General features: G+C 39.1%; 3 protein-coding genes across 4 annotated transcripts; 1 reads left to right on the top strand and 2 right to left on the bottom strand.

Annotated features, from left to right (window-relative positions):
- Positions 1-1356: 1356 nt before the first annotated feature.
- LOC310997692 (gonadotropin subunit beta-2-like) lies at positions 1357-2416 on the bottom strand (the record flags this gene model as incomplete). The annotated part of the gene is given in 3 exon segments (XM_083987484.1): positions 1357-1446; positions 1449-1463; positions 2249-2416. Coding segments are annotated over 3 exon segments (273 nt in total).
- Positions 2417-6954: 4538 nt separating this feature from the next.
- On the bottom strand, positions 6955-11351 carry LOC310997975 (cytochrome c). Its single transcript, XM_083987855.1, has 3 exons — positions 11158-11351; positions 9233-9407; positions 6955-8386 (listed from the first exon to the last, which is right to left on the bottom strand). The coding sequence occupies exons 2-3, from the start codon at positions 9399-9401 to the stop codon at positions 8241-8243; spliced, it is 315 nt and encodes a 104-aa protein (XP_083843981.1). The 5' UTR covers positions 9402-9407; positions 11158-11351; the 3' UTR covers positions 6955-8240.
- Positions 11352-13569: 2218 nt separating this feature from the next.
- rbm45 (RNA binding motif protein 45) lies at positions 13570-21280 on the top strand. 2 transcript variants are annotated; one of them, XM_083988471.1, is made up of 12 exons: positions 13570-13868; positions 14532-14654; positions 14947-15073; positions 15172-15303; positions 15992-16057; positions 16480-16650; positions 17093-17222; positions 17661-17754; positions 18188-18345; positions 18618-18693; positions 19362-19493; positions 20669-21280. In XM_083988471.1, exons 1-11 carry the CDS (start codon positions 13590-13592, stop codon positions 19476-19478), a joined length of 1473 nt encoding a protein of 490 aa, XP_083844597.1. In that variant the 5' UTR covers positions 13570-13589; the 3' UTR covers positions 19479-19493; positions 20669-21280. The 2 variants fall into 2 exon arrangements, with proteins under 2 accessions (XP_083844597.1, XP_083844598.1); XM_083988472.1 differs by lacking the exon at positions 15992-16057.
- Positions 21281-22443: the final 1163 nt, after the last annotated feature.

Here is a 22443-nt window from a genome sequence, read left to right as displayed (position 1 = left end):
GTCTTCTTTCTCCTTCCCTTCCCCCTGTTGACATTCTTCCTGTTTGGGACCATTAAAGCTCTGTCTGCAGCCATCAGTGTCGCTCCTGATGAAAAACGTTGAATTGTGGCCATTCTGGTTTTGGTGCTACTTATTTACACACTGTTTTCCCAGCCTGCCATAATTTGGATACTTGCAAAAGAAGCAAGGAATAATGATACTTTCGGTAAGGTGAATGTCACTTTAATCTTGTTCAGTCCTCTTAATGACTTGTTTCTGATTGTTTTCAGTAGGAAAGTAGTTGTAGACAAGTTTTTGACCTTTGTGTGTTGTTGCAGGATGAACAGTGACAGAGATGTCATTGAGCTCGAACAGGAAAGAAAAAATTATGAAGAATAAAAATCCTCATTGATTGGCACTGTGCAACTGCTGCAGAGTTTCTGCAAGTTAAAATCCAATTTACTTTCCATGTGTCTATTTTTCTAGCCACTGTTCTAAAGTTTAACCCCCAAAATATCCAAATCATGTTCTCACGGATAACATCTGTATTGCGTTATGTTGATAAACCCTGTCTCTTCCTGTTTCTCTCTAAAAAAAAAACGTATTTCTCAGAACATACATACATTTAAAGATTTATTGACCAGATTTATTATTATTATTATTATTACAGTATCATTATTTAATATGAACTACTGTATGTATATATTTTTCATTATATATAACAAGTTGCAACTGCCTAATGTCACCCAATCTGTGAATAACCCAATGTATAAGAGAGCATCAGCACACATACGCATAGGGTATATAAATGTATATATACTTTTTAGTTTTTGTTTGTATATATTTGATTGTATGAGTTGTATTTGTTTTGTTTCATTGATTCTTGATGCTTTGGCAAAATAGTTCTCGTAACATTCATGCCAATAAAGTAAATTTGAATTGAATTGAATTGAATTGAATTGAATTGAATTGAATTGAATTGAATTGAATTGAATTGAATTGAATCTACTGCAGATAATCGACAGGGCTTGTGATTGAGCAAGGGAAAATTCAGGGGAAAGAAGTTCAGCTGACTGAGTTTTTTTGCAGCTTTTATCAGCGTGAAACTGTTTTAACTTCTGCTCTAGACCATGTTTTATCATGTTCAGATCAAAAACCACAGACAGAGTCAAGACATGTAGGCTACAGATACCAACACTGCATTTTCCCAGAGAGACTTAAACATTTTTTTTTGTTTTTGGCACATGGTTCACATTCAGCCACAGAACAAACAGAAACATATTGCCCTGGTAGTTGTGATGATCTTTATTTACTGTAGGTAGTTAATGCTCAAAGTCAGGACGGTTCTATATGGTTGATCGTGCTGTCTTGTGTTGACTAGTAGTAGGAAGGTATGTTATTCATGCAGAAGTCCGGTTGCAGGCTCAAGGCCACGGGGTAGGTGACGATGGGGTTCACGTCAGGACTGGAGGACAGTCGGGAAGTTAAAACGCTCTGTAATAGACGTCCTGGTACGTGCACACATGCTGGTACACGTTACTGAACAGTGATGACAGGGTCCTGGAGAAAAACTAAAATGATGAGGATCACACTTCACATTTGGAATAGTCCCTACAAATGTGTTATTCCTGCTAAAAAAAAAAGGAAATTATTGAGACTTTTAAAATGAAACCATATGACAGGCCCCTAAAGATGACGTGTCACTCCACTTGATGATTTAACCGTGATATCAGCACTTCCTCTTAAAACAGTGAAGCTTAATGTCAGTATAAAGCCACAGAGAAGGTACTGCATGTACACGTCATTGTTTCCAGGATAAAATTAAATATGCACAGAGCTATTGTTTTTCACTATTAATCCATTAATTGATTGATTGTTCACATTGGGTTGAATTAACAAAACATATTAAACCAGTTTAATGAAAGAAGTTGAACTCATAAAAGGTCATATGAAAACACATATTTTCAACCTGCCAGTGCTTGTTATTTACAGAATAATTATTAATAATCTGCTTTTTTTATATAGCTTTTTCTTTAAAAAAAAATTTCATTTATCAATTTACCATCTTTTCATGATACTCTGATATTTCTGTTTTCATTTTATCTAAATTAAAAACAAGACTTGTAATAATGTGTAATTGTAATGAACTGAAACTCAATATTATTATATATCCAATAAATATTGCTTTATCAGAATGTGTAGCCATTTATGTTTTGTTTTGCTGTTATTTTTTCTTTGGCTGTCCATCCTTTCCTTTTCACTCCAATACCCAGAATACGTTGGTGATGCAGTGACCACTGCAGATTGTCGTTTCCACGTCGTGACACTTGGGGCGGCCTTCCTTCTCCAGAGACACCGTCTGGTTGATCAGCTGGCAGTTTGGTTGAAATATGTCACACACTGAAACTCTATGGGGATCCCATAGGCAGTATCCCATGTCAATGACAATTTAGCATAATGTTTATGTAGTTTTCCTGTTTTATCGACACTAAAGGTTAAATATCACTTGATCTTTGTGTGAAATCACAAGCAGCTGAATTAGATTCAGAGGATGAGGATGAATATGAACTTTCGTCTGATTGTCTTGTCTTATTTACCTGCAGGAGCCAGGGGCCAAAGGGAGGATGGGGCTCCCAGCAACATCAGAGGAAGAATCACTCTGCTGACCTGTATAGTCATCATCCTGCAAGAGAGGAAGTGCGGTTGGGGTCATATGTTCCCACAGCCCTATGTTCCCTCAGCCTTTTGTTCCCACATTTCTAACTTTTGTTGTCACTGAAAATTAGGCCCTATGTTCCCACAGCCCTTTGGTCCCACCATTGGTTGGGTTTAGGCAATGAAGAAAGGTGTTGGTTAAGTTTAGTAAAAAAGACCAGGTAGAGGCTACACAGGCCAGATAGATAGAGTCCAGATAGGTAGAGAGAGACCAGTGGGAACATAGGGCTGAGGGAACATAGGGCTGTGGGAACATAGGCACGCTCCCGTGCGGTCGACCAAGATCAGTAATGCACAATGTGGTGTCTTTGCAACAACAATGACCAAAAGACAACGTCACATTGGTTATTTTAACATTCTCCTGGCTTCCTGTCATTTAGTTGTAACAGAAGTTGTGGTCATGTCTGCCCAACCATATTGATAAGACCTTATCGATTTGAAATCAAGTTTCCAGCTTTAGTCACACAGAAAACCATGATGAGTCTCTGATGGAGTGTTTGGGCTAAAGGCTGCAATAGCTGATAGTGACTTACTAACATGGACAACTGCAGTCTCACTGTTTGCTGTAAACACAACCCAGAGACCACAAACCACACCTGCAGCTGAGCTAATACCCACAAAATTCACATGAAAAACAGAAATGACTAAATAAAACTAAGATAAACAAACAAATGACCAGGTTGTTGGTGTGTCTGAGCCGGACCTACCTCTCTGGTGTCTGCAGCAGGTGTGCTGAGGCCGACTGCCCTGCTCCGGCTTTTATACAGCACAGAGGAGAGAGGAGCTCTGGTATCCAGGATGATACTTGGATGGATCATAGGACCTTTTTAACCTCCATCTCTACCCAGGAGATGAATCTGTCTCTGAGTCACTTACAGAGCAAGTTTTACAAGGACGGAGGAGGGATTAAACTCTGTAATGGTCTGTAATTTTACAAAATCAAGTGATAGATATTTGTCATAGTAATAATTACATGAATATCTCTAACATTATGTTGTAGATGCTACATTATTTCTCTTCCCTGTCTCCACTACTGAGGCTACTGGTGCTGGGACGCGCTGCTATCCTCTAATACGACCACCAGATGGCGTCGTCACAGCCCTCACTGCCTGGTCATTGTAAACGATTCCTAACTAAACCTGTTTTATCTGTAGGCTATTGATGCAGAGGTTGAGAGTCTGGTGTCACTGTATTGATGGATGGTTGCCTACATGTGACTGTAGACAAACATGTCCCATATGGTCTAGCGGTTAGGATTCCTGGTTTTCACCCAGGCGGCCCGGGTTCGACTCCCGGTATGGGAACAGAAGTTTTCCCCTTAATGCTTGAAAGACGTTCCTACAAACTGCATTGTAGCCTGCTCAAAATTTGTTCATCACCTGGCCGCTGTGGTACTCTTGTCTTTCTGGTCTCACTCATTTCATGGGTTGAGCAGGAGGTCACACTGTTTATCCTTGGTGTTTTCCACCTCCTTCCCTTCCCTCTGTTCATGTTCTCCCTGTTTGGGAACATTAAAGCTCTGTCTGCAGCCATCAGTGTCCCTCCTGATGAAAAACGACGAATTGTGGCCATTTTGGTTTTGGTGCTACTTATTTACACACTGTTGTTCCTGCCCATCACCATTTGGTTCCTTGCAGGAGAACAAAGGTATGATGCTACATTCTGGTTTGTCTCTGTCCTTTTGATAAAGCTCAGTCCTCTTGCAGACTTGTTTCTGTATGTTTTCAGTAGGAAAGGAGCTGTAGACAAGTTTTTGGCCTATGTGTGTCGTTGCAGGGTGAACAGTGACAGTGACATCAGCAGAACAACAGCATGAATAATAACATAATTATAAACAGTTGCTCCAGATAGAAACAAGGACAAATAGAAAAAAGAAGACAAAATAGGCAAATGGAGACAAGACAGACACTGTCAGTGTCATCTTCTGACTTTCCAAGAAAACATATAATTGTGGTTTCATCTGCTGTGCTGCACTGTGAGAGCTCCAAGAAATGTACATAATGAAAAGTTCTGTTAAAAGTTCCTACTGTACTTTGGCTATTTAGCAAATTTTCTATCCCTTGAAAAGCTGAGATGATTGGCAGTTTGATTACTGTGCTATTACAACCATATCTCGTTAATACTTCAACCTTTATTTTGTCTGTTTTCAGCATGTTTATAGCCTAAATGTCCAACTGGTGTTTTTCAATAGTTTTAAGTTAAAAATGATCTGCTGATTGGTCGTTAGTGATCTATTGCTCTTGCCTTCCAGTTGGAAGAGGTTGAGAAAGATAAAAAAAAAAAAAAAAAAAAAAAAAAGGATTATATTATATTTTCTTATTTATATTTTGTTTTATTGACCTTCCATGTTCAAATGCATGTGCAAAATTAAAGAAACAAGTGATTTTTGAGAATGTTTGCAAAAGCATAACTATTATATTATTATATATTTTTAGTTTTGTCATGTTGTGTTGTGTTATGTTATGTTATTTGGATTTAGTGTGTGCTATAAAACCTGATGGCATCCTTGAGGTTTACCTATGACACTGGGAACACTTTAACCCAACACTTCTTTAGTGCCTGTTTTTATAATCCTATCCTTTACTGCCACCTACAGGCGACACACGTGTTAAACACTTTCATTATTAAAGCAGGTGTTTGTTTGTTTTTTCTTGCTCTCCAAATGTACACCATGTTTGACGTTGCAGGTGGAGAAGTCATGGGGACACCATAATTATCACTAACCAAACACAGACACACACACACACACACACACACACAACCACATCAACACACACACACCTGTTTGTCATTAATAATCCTGTTTTAGGTCACATGTCAGTTTTATTTATATCTCATTTACAGCTGACTGTGTGTGTGTGTGTGTGTGTGTGTGTGTGTGTGTGTGTGTGTGTGTGTGTGTGTGTGTGTGTGTGTGTGTGTGTGTGTGTGTGTGTTGTTATGCTCTATAAATATCAGCATGAATTCCTAACAGTGTCCAGCGCTCACCACTTCAGATCAGATCTGGGCCACACACACATTCATTACCTGATATGAAACGTTACAGTTGATTTTCCAGTAAACACACGTGGTCATTTCATAATGTTACAGTCAAACACACTCAACATCAACATGAACCAGAGGTGGAAAGTTGCAGGTTTTCATGTTGTTGATTGTGTGTCCTTATGAGAACAGCTTGCAGAGTAGCCTAACTGTAGACACATGAAGGAAATGAACAAACCTCAGCAGCAGCAGCAGCAGCAGCTGTTTATCTTAATTATTGTTTAACACAAACCAAATCCTCCTATAATTACATGACTTTACAGCCTCACGGCACAAAATAACTAAATTAACTCGGCCTCGCGGAGCCAGGCAGGTTGTTTGAAGACCAGAGATCCTTGTCACGTCTCTGTTGTCAGCTGAGCTTTGAGCGAGGGGAAACGTGACGGTGTGTGAGGAGGAGGAGGAGGCCGGATCCTGAGCTGCCCTCAGCTGGCTCAGTTCCTAGAAAGACCGTGTTATATAACAACGTGGCGAATGTATGACCAGGTGTGGCTCTATAGAGTTTGGTCAGAGTCCAGCTCAGTCAGGACTCAGTGATGAAATCAAGATGTGTTGAGGACAAAGGGGCAGAGAGTCAGACTCAGACAGGTGTCAGTGCAGGTCTGATCTACTTCAGATGGGTTTGTTCTCTTGTAACAAGCAGCAAATGATCAAAAAGAAGTTAAAAAGAAGATACATTTACTTACTTATTTTTTTAAGGCTAAAAAGTGCTAAATATAAACATTAAACATTACCAAATGTCATTAATGAACGAATTAGGCCTATAGGTTAACATATGCACACCATCTTTTATTGCTCTTTTTGGAGCATTTTTACTGATGAATGCTGTGAATTGCTGCTATGTTATTCGTTGTAACGTTTTGTGTTTTATCTTTAGTGTGTCCTAATATATTCTTCATATTTGTGTGTGTGTTTCATACGGCCCCATTTCCTGTCTGCACAACGATTTTACCCTTGGGTATTAAACCTTGACCTTGACCTTAATCTGTTTAACTTTCACAGCTGCAGAAATCATTATAAAACTGACTTATTTAGGCTTTAATTAAATAAACTGTTAAATATTTGGTCATAATTTATCAATAGAATGAGATAAACATCAAATAATAACAAAAAAATGCACTATACGTTTTTGATAGTCTTATGTTTGACGAAGTAGAGATGCATCAGTGTTTCCTCAATAACCAAATAAATAAGACAAGGAGACAAGAAGCCGTGTTTTTACATTTCTGGACGATTTCTTTTTATTGATCCTCCAACCATCCTGTCCACAGCCACAAAATAGCTACCACAGTGTAATAATCTTCTCATAAGTGCATACAGGATATTGCTGTGTGTACACACCGACAGCAGCAAGCAACCCCATCGACAATACTTTACAGATTCAGTCAGATTACAGTAAAATAAGTTAAAACGTTAAAATATTCCTTCAGGCCTGTGAAACCAGGTAAATAACTTAACCTTCCTTCACTCCAGATGTTGTCCTACATAGTTTTTTTGTTTGTAAAATGTTACAGTAGCTCCACAATAAGTTGTTCGGCATGGTGGTGATTGTGTGCCAACATGGTGGTCGTGGTTTTTGAAGGCATTGATAGATAGAAAGTTGTACCCACAATTCTTAGCTGTAACGAGGCAAACTGCATGTGTTACCCTTATTTTTTTTTTTAAATAAAACATGCCGAGTCTGGTGGCAGGTAGGGAGTAAAGACAGTAAGTGGGAGGGGGCTGCTTCAGTAACCTTGATTTGTCAGGTTGAGTCCTTGAACACAACACGAAGCTGTAAAAGGACTAAAAAATATTCACTCTGCTGAATCTACAGAGCTTTCATGGCCGGTGGAGGTTTCAATATGTGAAGATAAACGAGAGAGAGCGAGAGAGAAGCTGAACTTTCTCACCGCCGCTCCTTCAGAAACTCCACCCGTCATAAAAAGCTGCGAGCAGATCGATCAAGTGTGAGCACCAGTTTCACCACCAAACACACGCAAACATCTCCAGATTTCCATTCCGTACCGCTCTGATGTCAATTATTACACGACTTCTTGTGTTACACAGTTATTATTTCCTTTAAAAATGAGGTTGATGGCCGATGGCTCTGCTAGCAGGAAGTACCAGACGCATGTTGTCGTGGAGAACAGAATGAGTGACAGGTCAGATAACCTATCATGGGCCAGCGATTTTCAATAATGTGATTAGTTTAGTTTTGTTTTTCCTCATTAGAGTTGAAATACAGATTCACAAAAAACAAAAAACAAAAAAAACAAACAGACTAGTTTTATGTTTGGCCACTTGAAAGATTGATCGCACCCTGTCCTTAAAGAGGAAGTGACACTTGCTGTGAAGTCACTGGCTCACAGGAAGTGCCACTTTTCTAACCCTAGACAAACATAAATTAACCCTCTGTACAAATGACTAAACATAAAGCTATATTTATATATATATTTAGCATGTGCAAGCCTAAAAATAAACAAAATAAAATGACATTAAATATTCCGATTTAAATCGCTCGCTCATGATGTGGCAGATTTAAGGTATGAGATCAGGTCCTGGCGCTCGCCCTTCTTCTTGATGCCGGCGAAGATCATTTTGGTTCCAGGAATGTACTTCTTGGGGTTCTCCAGGTACTCCATCAAGGTGTCCTCGTTCCACACGATACCTGAGGACACACAGGTGATCAGAGATCAGAGCTGGATAGATGATTTACTCAGGGAAGAGCCATACGAGGAATCTGAGCAGATATCAGTGGCCAAAGTTCAACCAACAGACGACAATGCACTGAACTGTTCATTTCCACAGCGCTGAAAAGATTGATCAAACTAAAGAAAGTTAAACTACATTGATAATTGATTTATTAGTAGGGTCAGAAAGAATATTTAACTTTTGGGGGATTTTCGATGCTTTTAATTTGAAAAATCTTATCTTATTTGTTTAAAAATGCATCATATTTGTAAAGATACTCAAACCAAATGTGACATTTTGGCTTTAAAACACGGCTATTACACAATTATTAAAATACTTGAACTTGATAACTAGTCAGCTAAATGGAAATTAAAAGCACACTGCTTTAACTACTTTTTGTGACTATTTAGATATGTTTCTATGCATCCTTAACACAGAAATACTTTATCAACCTTAATGGCAACTCAAAACATTACTAATATATCTATCTATAATATCATTTTATCATTTATATCATATTATTTAGGTTATGTAAGCTGCTGGACGATCTGAATTTCCCTCCTAGGAATTAATAAAGTATTTTCTATTGTATTCTATTCTATTTTATTCTAATATAAAAGTTATTACAATAGTTGATAACTAATTGATTAGTCAGCTAATTGAAAATGAAGACCACACACTGCTTTAACCACTTCTTGTAGCGATCTATAAATGTTTCTATGCATCATATAACACACAGAAATAGTTAAATAACTTTAATGTCCATTTAAACAATGATGCCTCCATCCATATGTGGGGTAAAGGTCAATTCACCCAAACTCACCTTTACTCTTGTTGGCTTCTGTGTAGGAGTAGCCTTCTCCCTGGCCGGTCTTACGTCCGAACAGACCCCACAGGTTGGGGCCGACCTTGTGCTTGCCCCCCTGCTCTACTGTGTGGCACTGGGCACACTTCTGGACGAAAGCCTTCTTTCCTTTGGCAACGTCTCCCATAGTCGACTGGAGAAGCAGAGCAAACAGGGGAAAAACACAGAAGACAGAAGACAGAAAATCTTGTTATTAAATCTAAGAATTAAAGTTCATAATATAAACACAGCAACTTCATCATCATCAGCTGCAGGTTTACATCCATAAATACGCATCTTGTATTCGCAGAACTTTTTCTATTCATAGACCTTGGATGAGGCAAGAAGTTCACTGACTGGTCTAGTGTGACCGGCGCCATATTGTGAAGGTCGTTTAAGGTGAACACTTTTATCTTGTACTGTACCTGCAGCAGCAAGCAGCAGCAGCCTTTAAACCCAGTCCTGACTTTCTCCCCCCGTGACTCTGGCAGCTTGCCGAGGTCGTTTCAAGGAAATCAGGAAATCAGCCGGGGCAATAAATGCACCAGCTGACCCTTAAAACACTTTTACCCCCCCTTCCCCTGTTATAATATAACCCACAGGTCTATCCCGTAGCGACAAGTTTAGCTCGGGTTACTCCACAGAGGGAAAAAGTGTCAAGTTTATCGTGCAAGGTGATTGATTTAATATCGGCTTTATCTGATACATTAGTTTACACAAGCCAGCTATAAAAAAATTAAAAAAAAAAAAAAGGGTGCAAGTGATTCCTGCGATAAAACCATAGACTGTAAATAAAACGAGTCCCCTTTTTATTTTTATATCATTAAAAAACGAATTTTAACTGAATAACTAGCTAATTCACTCTGGTTTTGTGTTGCGTTTACAGTCACTGCACTGTAACGCGGTTAACACACAAGTATTGCGGTTTAATACAGGGTTATAATGTCGCTATGGAAACAATTTAAATGGGGTAGCAAATTTTGGCACAACACCTCCGGTTTGAGTGTCCTAACATGACCTCGGTGTGAACCAAAGGAAAATAATAATAATAATAATAATAATAATAATAATAATAATAATAATAATAATAATAATAATAATAATAATAATAATAATAATGTGGCACTTTTTACTGCTCGGTCATACATCCTGCATCTTAAATAAGCCAATAAAATATCCACCGACACTTATATCCACAAAACGGGGTTTAATTTAGTTGAATATATGTCTAAACAGCCACAACCTGACTTACAATGAGCCTAGAAGCTTGGATCATGAGACATTTCCTCATATACAGCTGACAGGGAGATGGTAAAGTTAGCACCAGTCAACCTCTGTCTAACATGGCGGGCTCCTCTCTCGTAAAGCATCAAGGACACTCGACATTTCCCACGCACACTGAACGCAGCTTTCACACACAGATACTGTTATTAAAATAAACGTGGTTTATCAGACACAGACGTTTCTATTTGACTACTATCAGTGACTTAAGATCAACCCGGGCCTGGTTATATATAGCCGTGGATGGCTCACCCCACAGAGGCTGTCAAGGATGCTTCAATGACGGGATATAAGAGTCGTACAAACCGCTGCTCTGTGAGCTAAACCGCACCCATGAGAGCTCCGTTACACGACTGGGTGAGCTCAAATATGTCATTTAAAGGCTTTTTACTTCACATAACATGCCTGGATGAATCACGAATTACAAGACCAGGATTATTAAACGTAACGTTAGCCTAACGCATAAAGAGCAAACCGAGCTATTCACCAATATGCGCCCCAGCTACCAGCAGTTAGGGCACATCCTTATTTGTACTTCTGTTGTATTTCCAGCATCATTATAAAGGATGTTGACCTATCCAAACATTACACCAGCTCGTTCAAAAGATTAAAACAAAACTCACCTTTTGTTTAAAATGTGTCGGGTTAAAATCACAGCTGTGTGTGGGTTTAGGGATGCTCCTCTCGGCCGGTGAGCGGTTTATGGCGGTCGTAAAGAAGGTCACTTCGCTTTAGCGGCACCGGCTTTTGACGTCATCGTCCAATCACGTGCCGGGGCGATTTCTTCCGAATCCTGACGTGTTGCCTAGTAGCGCCTACAATTCAGGCCGCGTCTCGTTTCTACACGGAGACGTCCCCTCTGTCTCGTCCCATCTTTCTAGATTTAATGAGAAAATCCGCTTTATTTTTGAGAAAATAACACTCAGATACTCACAATAGTCTGTCTACAGCAAGTCACTTTTAAAATATCAAACATATTATTTGTTTTTAGTGCCGTAGGAGAGGAGACAAGGATCCAGGGGAGGAAGCGAAACATGTTTGGTACTCGTCCTCCATCTTGTCGCATTCCCTCGCTTCCATTGTGGAAGCAAAAGGCAGAGACACCTGCTGAAGTTGCCTTATAAGGAAATACATAGATATAATAAAATGTATATTTTGTAACTCTTATCATAGACTACCTGGAGTATCTAATGTTTTAGCTATACAAAACATTTAGTTTGTCAATTATATTTGGTCATATAGTGTTTTAGGAATATGGAGAAACTAAAATATCCCTATTATGTCACTTTACACCTTTATATTTCAGAGGTTAATAATGAACTTTTCACTTAACTGCATTTATTACACTGATTGTAGTTGTATCCTATTTGTCAGACTGAACAGTGTTCAAGATTACAAAAGTTTAAGGCCCAAATGTGATGGGGAAAAAAGCAAATGCAGAGAGTTCAGACAAGCCTTTAAGTATTTTGGTGATGCACAACTGTTTTCATCCTAATCATCTCATGATGCCTGGGATGTATTGTATGACTTTATTTGAACCCTTTTCTATAAACTACCTTTATAAAGTAATCAATTCACAAATATAACGATATATCAGTTCCAAGAGTCATTTTATTGAAGTATTAATGCATTCATTTGATGTTTAAAGCACTCTTTGCTGATAATACTTAGATTTGGATTCCATAACTTTAACCTGTTAAGGACTGTGTTTTTTTTTTAAACATTGTTTTATGCTTTTACTTAGGTAGAGGGCACAAAACCGGAAGGCAGATGTCAGACAGTCAGGCAGTTTAAGTTTAGGAGTCTCAACTTCAAAGGTGACTTGTAGGACTTATCTTCAAAACTCCATATTTCTGTCAAATAAAAAAACTTACACAGATTCAAAAAAGTCCTCAGTGAAAAGTCTGACAGTAAATGATTTTTAAACTGTGCCACCACAGCTATCCAGGGTGTCTGTTATAATCTCCACGTTTGTCCTCAACGGGGTCATTGAATGCTTCTTTGCACACACGCACACTCGTGCACATGCATACAGATCATTCTTGTCACCCTCACAACAAACTGTCACAAGCCTCTGACGCCATATCATCAGCTGATTGCTATATGCATGTGTTACGTGGGCCAATGACTCAATAACCTTTGTCCGATAAATACAGTTATTATTTATAGACTAAACAAAATAGGCTGTACTGTATAATTATTCACACAGACAGGATCATTGTTATTATTTTTTTCTCATTCCCTACAGGAAAGTAGCCTGCTATAGGTTTGGAAAAACCTCTGTTCAGACTTTTGTGTAATTTTTTTTTCTTTCTGTTTTCTAACATGAGTTACAAAAGCTCTCTGCAGCATCCTTTTGTAATCTACAGCAGGAGAAAGCTGTGAGTCATCCCGTGCAGTAGATGGCAGTAAAGGTTTACCACCAGCCCTACTGATGCCTTCACAACCGTGGGAAATTATTTACATCTTCAATTTACCAAGACAACAGGTGCCTTTTGTGACTTTAAAGCTAGACAAAAGCTACCATGCGTTGTATATTTGTAGTATTATTTTATTCAATATTATTTATTTATATTATTTTATTATTATTTTGTTGTCATTCATTTGTCTTATTCCCATTTTTAATGTTTCCAACACAACAAATAACGAATTCATTACAATATGGCTGCCACAACCACAGATAAAGTAAAACAAATATTAAATCAGTAAGTAAATTCCTTTATTGTCCCGAAACGGGCAAATGTTTCGGGACAATAAAGGAATTTACTTACTGATTTAATCAAGAGGTAAAATAAACTGTAAGAAAATTCCTCCGCCAAAAAAAGATTGCAAAAGGAAATCGCTTCCTCAATTTTTTCATTTTTTATTTTTTTATCAACATCCACAGACTGTAAAAGAGTCCTGTGAAAAACTGTATCCAAACTTCAACATACAACAAAACTGATTTTCGAAATTCCGAGCAGCACGTTAACGCACCACCACCAACAGCTACCGTTAGCATCAGATTAGCATCGTTAGCATTCTACCAGGGAGCAGCGCAGCAGCAGCAGCAAACATGGAGGAGTACCCGACGGCCAAACAACCGACGGAAAACCTCGACGACCCCCCAAACAGCCGACTGTTCGTGGTCACGAGTCGGTCCATCACCGAGGATGAGCTGCGGGAAGCCTTCTCCGTGTTCGGCGACATTCAGGGGGTCTGGGTCGTCAAAGACAAACAGACAAAAGAGTCCAAAGGGATCTGCTACGTGAAGTTCGCCAAGTCTTCGCAGGCCTGTCTGGCCATGGAGGAGATGCACGGCAAAATGCTGGTGGACGGGACCAAGCCCGTCAAGGTAACGGGCTGTTGTTGTTGTTATTATTAGTTGGAGTGTTGTTTGTTGGACAGTTGTACAATCAGCTCGGTTTCGCCGTTAACGATTTATATTTTCAGTTAAAACGGTTGCATCATCACTTGCAGGCGCTCATTAGCCTGCTAGCTTGCAAGGCTACGAAGCGGGGGCGGTACCTTTAGCAACGAGAAAAGCAGCTATTTTAACTAACTTTTGTAAATCCAAGTTTTATTTACCGTCACAGTGTTTTTAAAGTAAAAAAAAAAAAAAATTGTGATTGTAGAGCCTAATTAAAAAAAAAAATGCCACAAAACTCAACAACCCTTCTCTCCAGGATCAGTGTGCCAGTTGTTTATTCATTGAAGAATCCACAGATCTAAAGAGGAAAAAAAAAACGATGCCAAAGAATGAGGATTACCTCGATTAACCAGATTACAATTAAAACCTCCTTTTGTTTTATTCTGGTGACAGCAGCAAATGAACAAACACAAACCACACAAGTATTTCCTGTTCTCCTACAAGACACCAACCAACAACCCTCTCTGACAACCCATGACTTATTGATGCTCTTTGTTTACAATTTAAACCTTACAAAAGTAAAGTTGAGATTAAAAATATACTAGTATATGTAACCAGTTGTTTCCTCCTCTCTGTGTGGTTGTGTAGGTATTTATCGCCCAGTCACGGTCGTCAACAAGGCACAGAGACGTTGAGGATGAGGAGCTGACCAGGATCTTCGTCATGATCCCCAAAACCTTCTCAGAGGAGGACCTCAAAGACACATTTAAAGTAACCACACCTACTTTTTTAGTTGCTCTTCGTACCTCAGTGATTTTACACCTCACTTACCTGTTTTCTTCTTTTTATACATGTAAAATAAAAGCAAGGCTACAATGCAGCATCCACAATGATACACACACGTTAGATGGATGTTTACATTTTCATTTTGATGGCATAGACAAGTCTACATTGATGATACATTAAAATACTGGTTATAACCTCTGTTTCTTGTTACCTTTTATTAGATGCTAGATTATCAGATTGTTTTTTATAATCCTGGTCTGTTTCCTCCGTCTTTCAGGAATATGGTGATATTGAATACTGTGTGATCATCAAGAATAAGTTCACAGGGGAAAGTAAAGGTTTGGGCTACGTGAGATACTACAAACCCTCACAGGCTGCGGTCGCTATAGAGAACTGTGACAAATGTAAGACTTCATTAATTGCAGTTTTTATTGTTTTGCATGGTTCATCTTGTTGTTGTTGATGATGATGATGATGATGATGGTGGTGGTGTTGTTATTAGCTTACAGGGCCATCCTGGCTGAACCTCGCTCTAAGACCACAGCCACAGAGGAATACTCGGGGGGAAATGCAAGAACGGATTACACGGGTGGAGGAGGAGGTGACTCTATGAACCAGTACAACTTCTCCATGGGTACGCACTTGTTTCACATCCTAATTTTAGGATTTTTCCTCATATGTATTTGATTTTTTTTTTGTTATATGCAGCTCTGGAAAAAAATTAAGAGACCACTTCAAAATGATCAGTTCCTCTGGTTTTACTATTCATAGGTGTGTGTTTGAGTAAAATGAACACTTTTGTTTCATTATATAACCTACTGACAAAATTTCTCCCAAATTGGAAATAAAAATATTGTCATTTAGAGCATTTATTTGCAGAAAATGGCAACAGGTCAAAATAACAAAAAAATTCTGGTGTTTTCAGACCTTGTGTAATGCAAAGAAAACAAGTTCATAATCATTTTAAAACACTACTTTTTAAACTTAGGAAGAGTTTAGAAATCAAAATTGGTGGAATAATCCCAATTTCTAAATGCAGCAGTGTTTTTTTAAATGTATTTAATATAATCTTTCTTCCTCATTAAATATGATTTGGTTCAGGTGATCAGCTGAGTAGAGTGAGGTGTGCTTGTGTTGGAGTTCAATAGACACTGGAATCGATGGCTGCCATACATGTAGAGAAGCAGATTTATTAAGAACATTTTGGAGTGGTCTCTTTATTTTTTCCAGAGCTGTATATACTGATGTCATTGGAGGCAGTGGGTTGACAGTAGGTCTCCACCTTCCAGCCAATGGTTTCACACTGTCCCACTGATCTACAGGAGGCTGTAATGTGGCAGGAAACACAGACAGGCACCAGGAAAGACAGGGGAGAAGACTGCTGCCAAGTAAACAAAGATATAAACATTGCAGATTACACACATTTGGCAGAACACCGTATTTTTATGCAGCCTGAATAATGAATAACAAGAAATTAAGGATCTGTTTGTCACAGATCAGCTGAGATCACATGCAATCTGGATGATTTAGAGATATTATAGTAGAATGAATGTACTGTGTATTTGTACCGGCACAAAGTAAAACCAGAATTAGTCATTTAAAGAAGAAATAAACAGCTTGTATAAAAACAGTTAATATAAAAACAAAGAGATAAGAGTCAAGTTGAGGATTTTCCATCCAAATTCATTTTTCCATTTCATTTCAGTCATTCCCTCAGGTTTCTTCTCTATGACATCACTGTCTGATATGAGTCGTTAAATTAAATTAAATTAAATTGACCCTGGTGTCTCTTTTCCCTCCTTCTGACCAGCCGACCCTGGGAACTACCAGGTCATGGATTACCGCTCCGGAGACATCACGCGCTGCCTGATGATATCGACGCGAGCCGCTCTGACCCAGGAGCAGATCTTCTCTCTGTTCGACATCATTCCTGGGATGGAGTACTGCGAGCTGCAGAGAGACGCCTACGGGATGAGCAAAGGTTTGTCATCAAAATGCAATGTGTTGACAGTGTTATACGTAATACATACTTGTATACTGTTTTATTGCTGTTTTTAAATGCATTTCCACTCTGACTATGCTCTATTTTATGATTTTTAAAGTGTAAAGTGTCTTTGAGCATCTGTAAAAGCACTTACAAATAAAATGTATTATTGTTATTATTAAATACTGGAGGTTTACTTACTCAAACCTGAAGTTTGAGAGTAGATAATTGTTCCTGCGCTGACATAAACCCATATTATATCATAATTTCATCATTTTTCTGACAGGTCAAGCACTTTTTGTGTGGGTTTTGCTAAAAGCTCAAGTGATAAACATTGATTGAACTACAGTTGATTATTGTAGTTTGTCCCAGCTGTTTGTTTTCACTCTAAATGTGAAGAACAACTCATGAAGTCTTGTTGTCTCTGTCGTGTCCTCAGGTCACGCACTGATTCGTTACAGTAACCTGGGATCGGCAGTTTACGCCAAAGAGAAGCTGAACGGCTTCGAGTATCCGCCCGGCAACAGACTGGTGGTGAACTTTGTTGACGACGGAGAAGACCGCAACAGGTACACACACACAAACAAACACACACACACATCTATACATACCAGCTTACACTTACAGTGTGTCTGCATAAGGGCCAGAAGTTATGGAGGCGTGGAGCATAACTGCCCTTTAATTAATTCAGCACATTAATTAAAACTGTGCCACTGGTAATTAACAGAGACTTTATCCATGTCGTCATGGTCACGTTCTGTTTGTTGTCAAATATTCATGGGTGAATGTGACCCGTCGCCTGGAGAAACGAGTGTGTAGAGTGTGAAGCTGTTGACACGAGACACACTGATCGCCACATAGAGGAAAAAAACAGCTGAGAAACAAACCTGTTGGATCTGGACGGAGCCAAAAGTTTTTATATGTTGGTTTACAGTACAAACACTCAGTAAAACATAGTTGAAGAGGATTGTGTATGTGTGTGTGTGTGTCTGTGTGTGTGTGTGTAGTCCTGTAGGTCGCATGGCCATGCAGTTCGTTGCAACCCAGATGATGTCTGCGGTGTGGAACGGACCGTCCACCAGCCAGGGAATCAAACCTCCGGTGAGCGACTCCTCCCTCTGCTGTGGTCACTAGTTTCTCTTTTACTGTAGTTTCTATTTACACAAGAATAAAGACGTAGTTTGTACTTTATATTCTGTATTTTAGACATTTGTTAAAGCTATTAAACCTATTTAAAGTTCTATATTTTCATTTGTCTTGTCTTGCTTTAAAGACAAAATCTAGAAAACGACTCACCCGCTAAATAACATTTCAGAGTTAATAACGGTTCTGGGTAATTATTCCTCCAGGCCTCTGCTGCCACTAATGGCATTTTATTTTTCACTTTAAATAATTAATGTAATAAAAGTTGGTGATAATTACACAGGATTGAAGACGCCATGCGTGACCTCGGCTGTGAAACCAAACAAAAAAAAAAATTATTGAAGATTAAAGTGGTGTCATTGAGTCTGAGTGTTTCCTCCGTGTCCTCCAGGGTTTCCCCGCCGTGTCTCCAGTGTCCCGGGTTCAGACCGACGTCAACCTGCCCCCCCTCAAGAAGCTGGCCCCGCCCGACAGCAAATCCAAGGAGCGCTTGTTTGTCGTGTTCAGCCCCTCGCCGCTGCCCCCAGATGTGCTGGAGGACGTTTTCTGGTAAGTGTTGGATTGACCGTCTCATAATTTTACTTAATTAAAACATCTGTAGAAAAAATGTTTTGTATCTTTATGTCTTTTAATGGTAAAAAAAATAATGGTCCATTAACCAGAAGGTCAAAGGTTGAATCGATCACAGTTTAAGATCAAACACTTAAACGTCTCGTGATGAGGGCATCCAGCTAAGTGCTCCTAAATAACAGAATTATGCTGCACAGTTAGAGGAAGTTAAACGTTTCCTCCTCTATCTTTGTCTCTGTCTCCGTATCCAGTCGTTACGGGTCGCTGATCGAGGTCCATCTGGTCCCAGGGAGGAAGGTCGGATACATGAAGTACGCAGACAAGCAGGTGAGAGTCCGAGGTGATGACAACAAACCAGGTGACTGATCCGTCTCTCTCTCAGACTGAGCCACGACACAGTTCTCCTCTCTATAACCATGTTTCCATCCACACACTTTTTATTTGCATGAAGCAATATTGAATTCAAATTGTATTATGGAAACAGTACAATTTTATTAAATATCATGAATATCGAAAGTTAATACGGTCGATTTTCTCTTGATTGTTACAAAGTTTATGCGACAAAAGCTGATGGAAACAGTTCTTTGCCGGATAAATGTGACTTGCGATCGTGTTTTATGTCAATCCTGCTACGTATTCCAGCTGTTAAAGACACGGTGGGAGTTAACAAAGAAAGATGCAGGTGTACAGGACAGACTGGCTTCATGTGAAGGGATAGTCGGTTAAAAATTAAGGATGGATGTTGTTCTGTTTTGCAATTTAGTACAAAAATTCAAACAATTCAATACACCAATATGATCGCAAAAAAAAGAAACAGCACATGACGTCACGACGCACGGCCTTTTATTCGATTTAAGGGCCTTTGATTAAAACGCATTTGAACCAGCATCATTCGCATTAATATTTTTAATCGATCTTCAGATAATTCGGTCGACAAGTGGATGGAAACGTGGTTTATGTGTGTGTGTGTGTGTGTGTGTGTGTTCTCCTCTCAGTGTGCAGACGAGGCCATGGCGGCGCTCCACGGTCGCGTGGTTAACGGTGTGAAGATGAAGGTGATGCTGGCCGACCCTCCCAGAGAGGAATCTCACAAACGACCTCGGACCTACTGAAGGATGAGGAGAGCGGTGAGTGTTTCCTGCTGCAGGAGCCGCCAAGTGTTAGTAACTGGAGCCTTTTTATACCTTTTTATATAGACTGTAAATGTATTGTGTATAAGGTTTGTTGTACATATACACACACACACATATATACACACAGGAGTTCACTTCACACACCAGCTGTAAGTGATGGAAATGAAGTGGAAAGTACATAATGGAGATTTTATCTGAGCCAGTTTAAGAACCAAAAATAATATTCCTTATGAAATTCAAGTAACCAGAGATTTAACAAAGTGTGTCCAAGCAAATTTCCATCAGTACGATAGAAATAGTGATAAATAGTAATGTTGTGACAGTTTGTATCAATTAAATTCAACCTTTATTCCCACACTGTACAGCCTTACCCATGACACGATACATAAGTTTAGTGATGGGGCCATTCAATAATATTATGTATTCTGCTGTTAAATGGGACTGGGCATCACTACACAAGGTCCTGATTTGATCTGATATTGATTCATTTGGAGATATTTCAGTTTTAACACCAATTTTCTTGGTTATCAAAGAGACTTACACAAAACTAATGTTGCAAATTGCAAAACATATTCATATTTACATTAAATTGATTGACAATCAGTTAACATTTATGCACATTCATTTAACCCACTCCAGAAGTAAACAGTGCACCAGTCCAATGGCGTACATCAAAAGATCAAAATCTTAGGATTTTATGAATCGATATCAGATCTGTCAAATGAAGATCGATATAAATCAGAAAATCGATTTTCGAAATTCTACCGACGGAAATTTGCTTGTGCACACTTTACCTCTGCATTTCCTGGTGAAGTCACGAAGAGTCAGAGTCAGAAACGAGTTTTCAGACTTAGAAGTTATTCATTTATCAATAACTTCTGAGTCTGAACATTTTTTAATTCTCCATATCATGGTCTATGTGATTTTACACAAGTATAAAAACAATATTCTACCTCAATTAAAAGGTTTTAGATCAGATATTTAGTCCTGAGACATAATAGAATTAAATATATTGATCTGATCTCCTAGAGAAGATGCTTCATTTCCAAACCCTTTACCCTCCTCACACACACACTTGTCCACATCTATCCACCAGCGCTCATCAACAAGTTGCTGATGACACGTTGTTTCTCTCCCTGTGAATAACGCTGCAGCTTCTTGTTCCCTAGGCGACTGTTGTCATGACACAGTGACCCCCTGACCTGACCGACCGACCGACATCAAGACCTTCTCCCGACCTTTGACCCGACGACCTTTGACACCTGTCTGTCTGACCGTACTCCTGGTCAGTGACCGTTGCTGTGACTCGGAGATAAAAAACGAACAAACATCAGATACAGTGTGTCAGTGTGTGTGTGTCTGTGTGTGTGTGTGTGTGTGCGTGAGAGAGATGCTTTTATGTTTTTATTTTTTTTAGTCGGTACATAGTTTGAGCCTTTGACGCTGTGTTTGGCTTCTACACAACTTTGTACAACACACAACACGTTGGCACGGAGCTGCTGGAGGAGCTGAAACATCTCAGTTACTTTTTAGTTCAAGAAACGTTTTCCTTCGTTAAATTAAAAAGAAAAAGGAAAAAAAAAAAAGAAGAAGCTGTGAGCAGGAAGCTGCAAACTGTCGATACCAACACACACACTCTGAAGGTTTGTGAAGCTGGATCCAGTCTAGACATTGAAGTAGTTCAGATCTGTGATTCCACTGAGCTCAGCTCTGTTGTGTTCATCACATTAAATGTTCAGATCTATTTGTCTCCAAATAAAAATCAGTCCCAACACCATTCATCCTGTGTCCTCTCTTGTTTTTTTTCTTTTTTGACTCACGTAAAATGTCAAAACCACAGATATAAGTGTTGATTTAAAGGGATAGTTCACCCTAGAATGATATTTCGCTCATTATCTACTCACCCTCATGTTGACTAAGGGCTGGAAGAATTATCAGAGTCCACCGTCCCTTCTCTTAGTTACAGGGGGTCTTGGCGTAGCAGTGAATTTCAATGCAACGGTTGCAAAGGGACACCGGAGCTCTTCGTAAAAAAACACACACAAAAAAACATCCAAATACCTCCATGATGCTCGTATGTAATGTCCGTCTTGTGCTGAAGCCCCAAATTGCGTAATTGTCCCGAAAAAAAATTAAATAAGTCTATATTTTAAGCTTGTTTGTAGCGGAAGCTTCTCGTCTTCTTCTTCTCCTCTTCCTGGTCCGTCCAAATATCGCGTGATTTGCGCCGGCGTCATTGCGGTTACTGCGAATCACGCGATATTTGGACGGACCAGGAAGAGGAGAAGAAGAAGACGAGAAGCTTCCGCTATAAACAAGCTTAAAATATAGACTTATTTAATTTTTTTCGGGACAATTACGCAATTTGGGGCTTCAGCACAAGACGGACATTACATACGAGCATCATGGAGGTATTTGGATGTTTTTTTGTGTGTGTTTTTTTACGAAGAGCTCCGGTGTCCCTTTGCAACCGTTGCATTGAAATTCACTGCTACGCCGAGACCCCCTGTAACTAAGAGAAGGGACGGTGGACTCTGATAATTCTTCCAGCCCTTAGTCAACATGAGGGTGAGTAGATAATGAGCGAAATATCATTCTAGGGTGAACTATCCCTTTAAGAAACACTTAAGAGCTGCAGTCTGGTTAATGAATCCATTCCTGTAGAAATAAAAAGAAACTGGAATAAATAATGACACAGGTCAGTTCATGGTATGGTAATGATGATATTGGATGTAGATTTATCACAGGGGGAAATAATCAAATTCATTTTAGCAACAGGCTGCAATATTAAATATAACAGAAGGGGCCTGAATGCACCGTCTGTGTAAACATGAATCTTCTCTGCTCAGTGGATAATTAAAGGACATTTCTCTCCAAATCTGTTTAATAATATAAAAGTCATTGTTGTGAAAGGAACAGAGTTTTCTCTTTGTCTGTGCAGTCT

Source organism: Trachurus trachurus, assembly GCF_905171665.1.
Source record: "Trachurus trachurus genome assembly, chromosome: 15".
NCBI classification, from domain to species: domain Eukaryota; kingdom Metazoa; phylum Chordata; class Actinopteri; order Carangiformes; family Carangidae; genus Trachurus; species Trachurus trachurus.
This window is presented reverse-complemented; position numbering and strand designations above follow the sequence as displayed.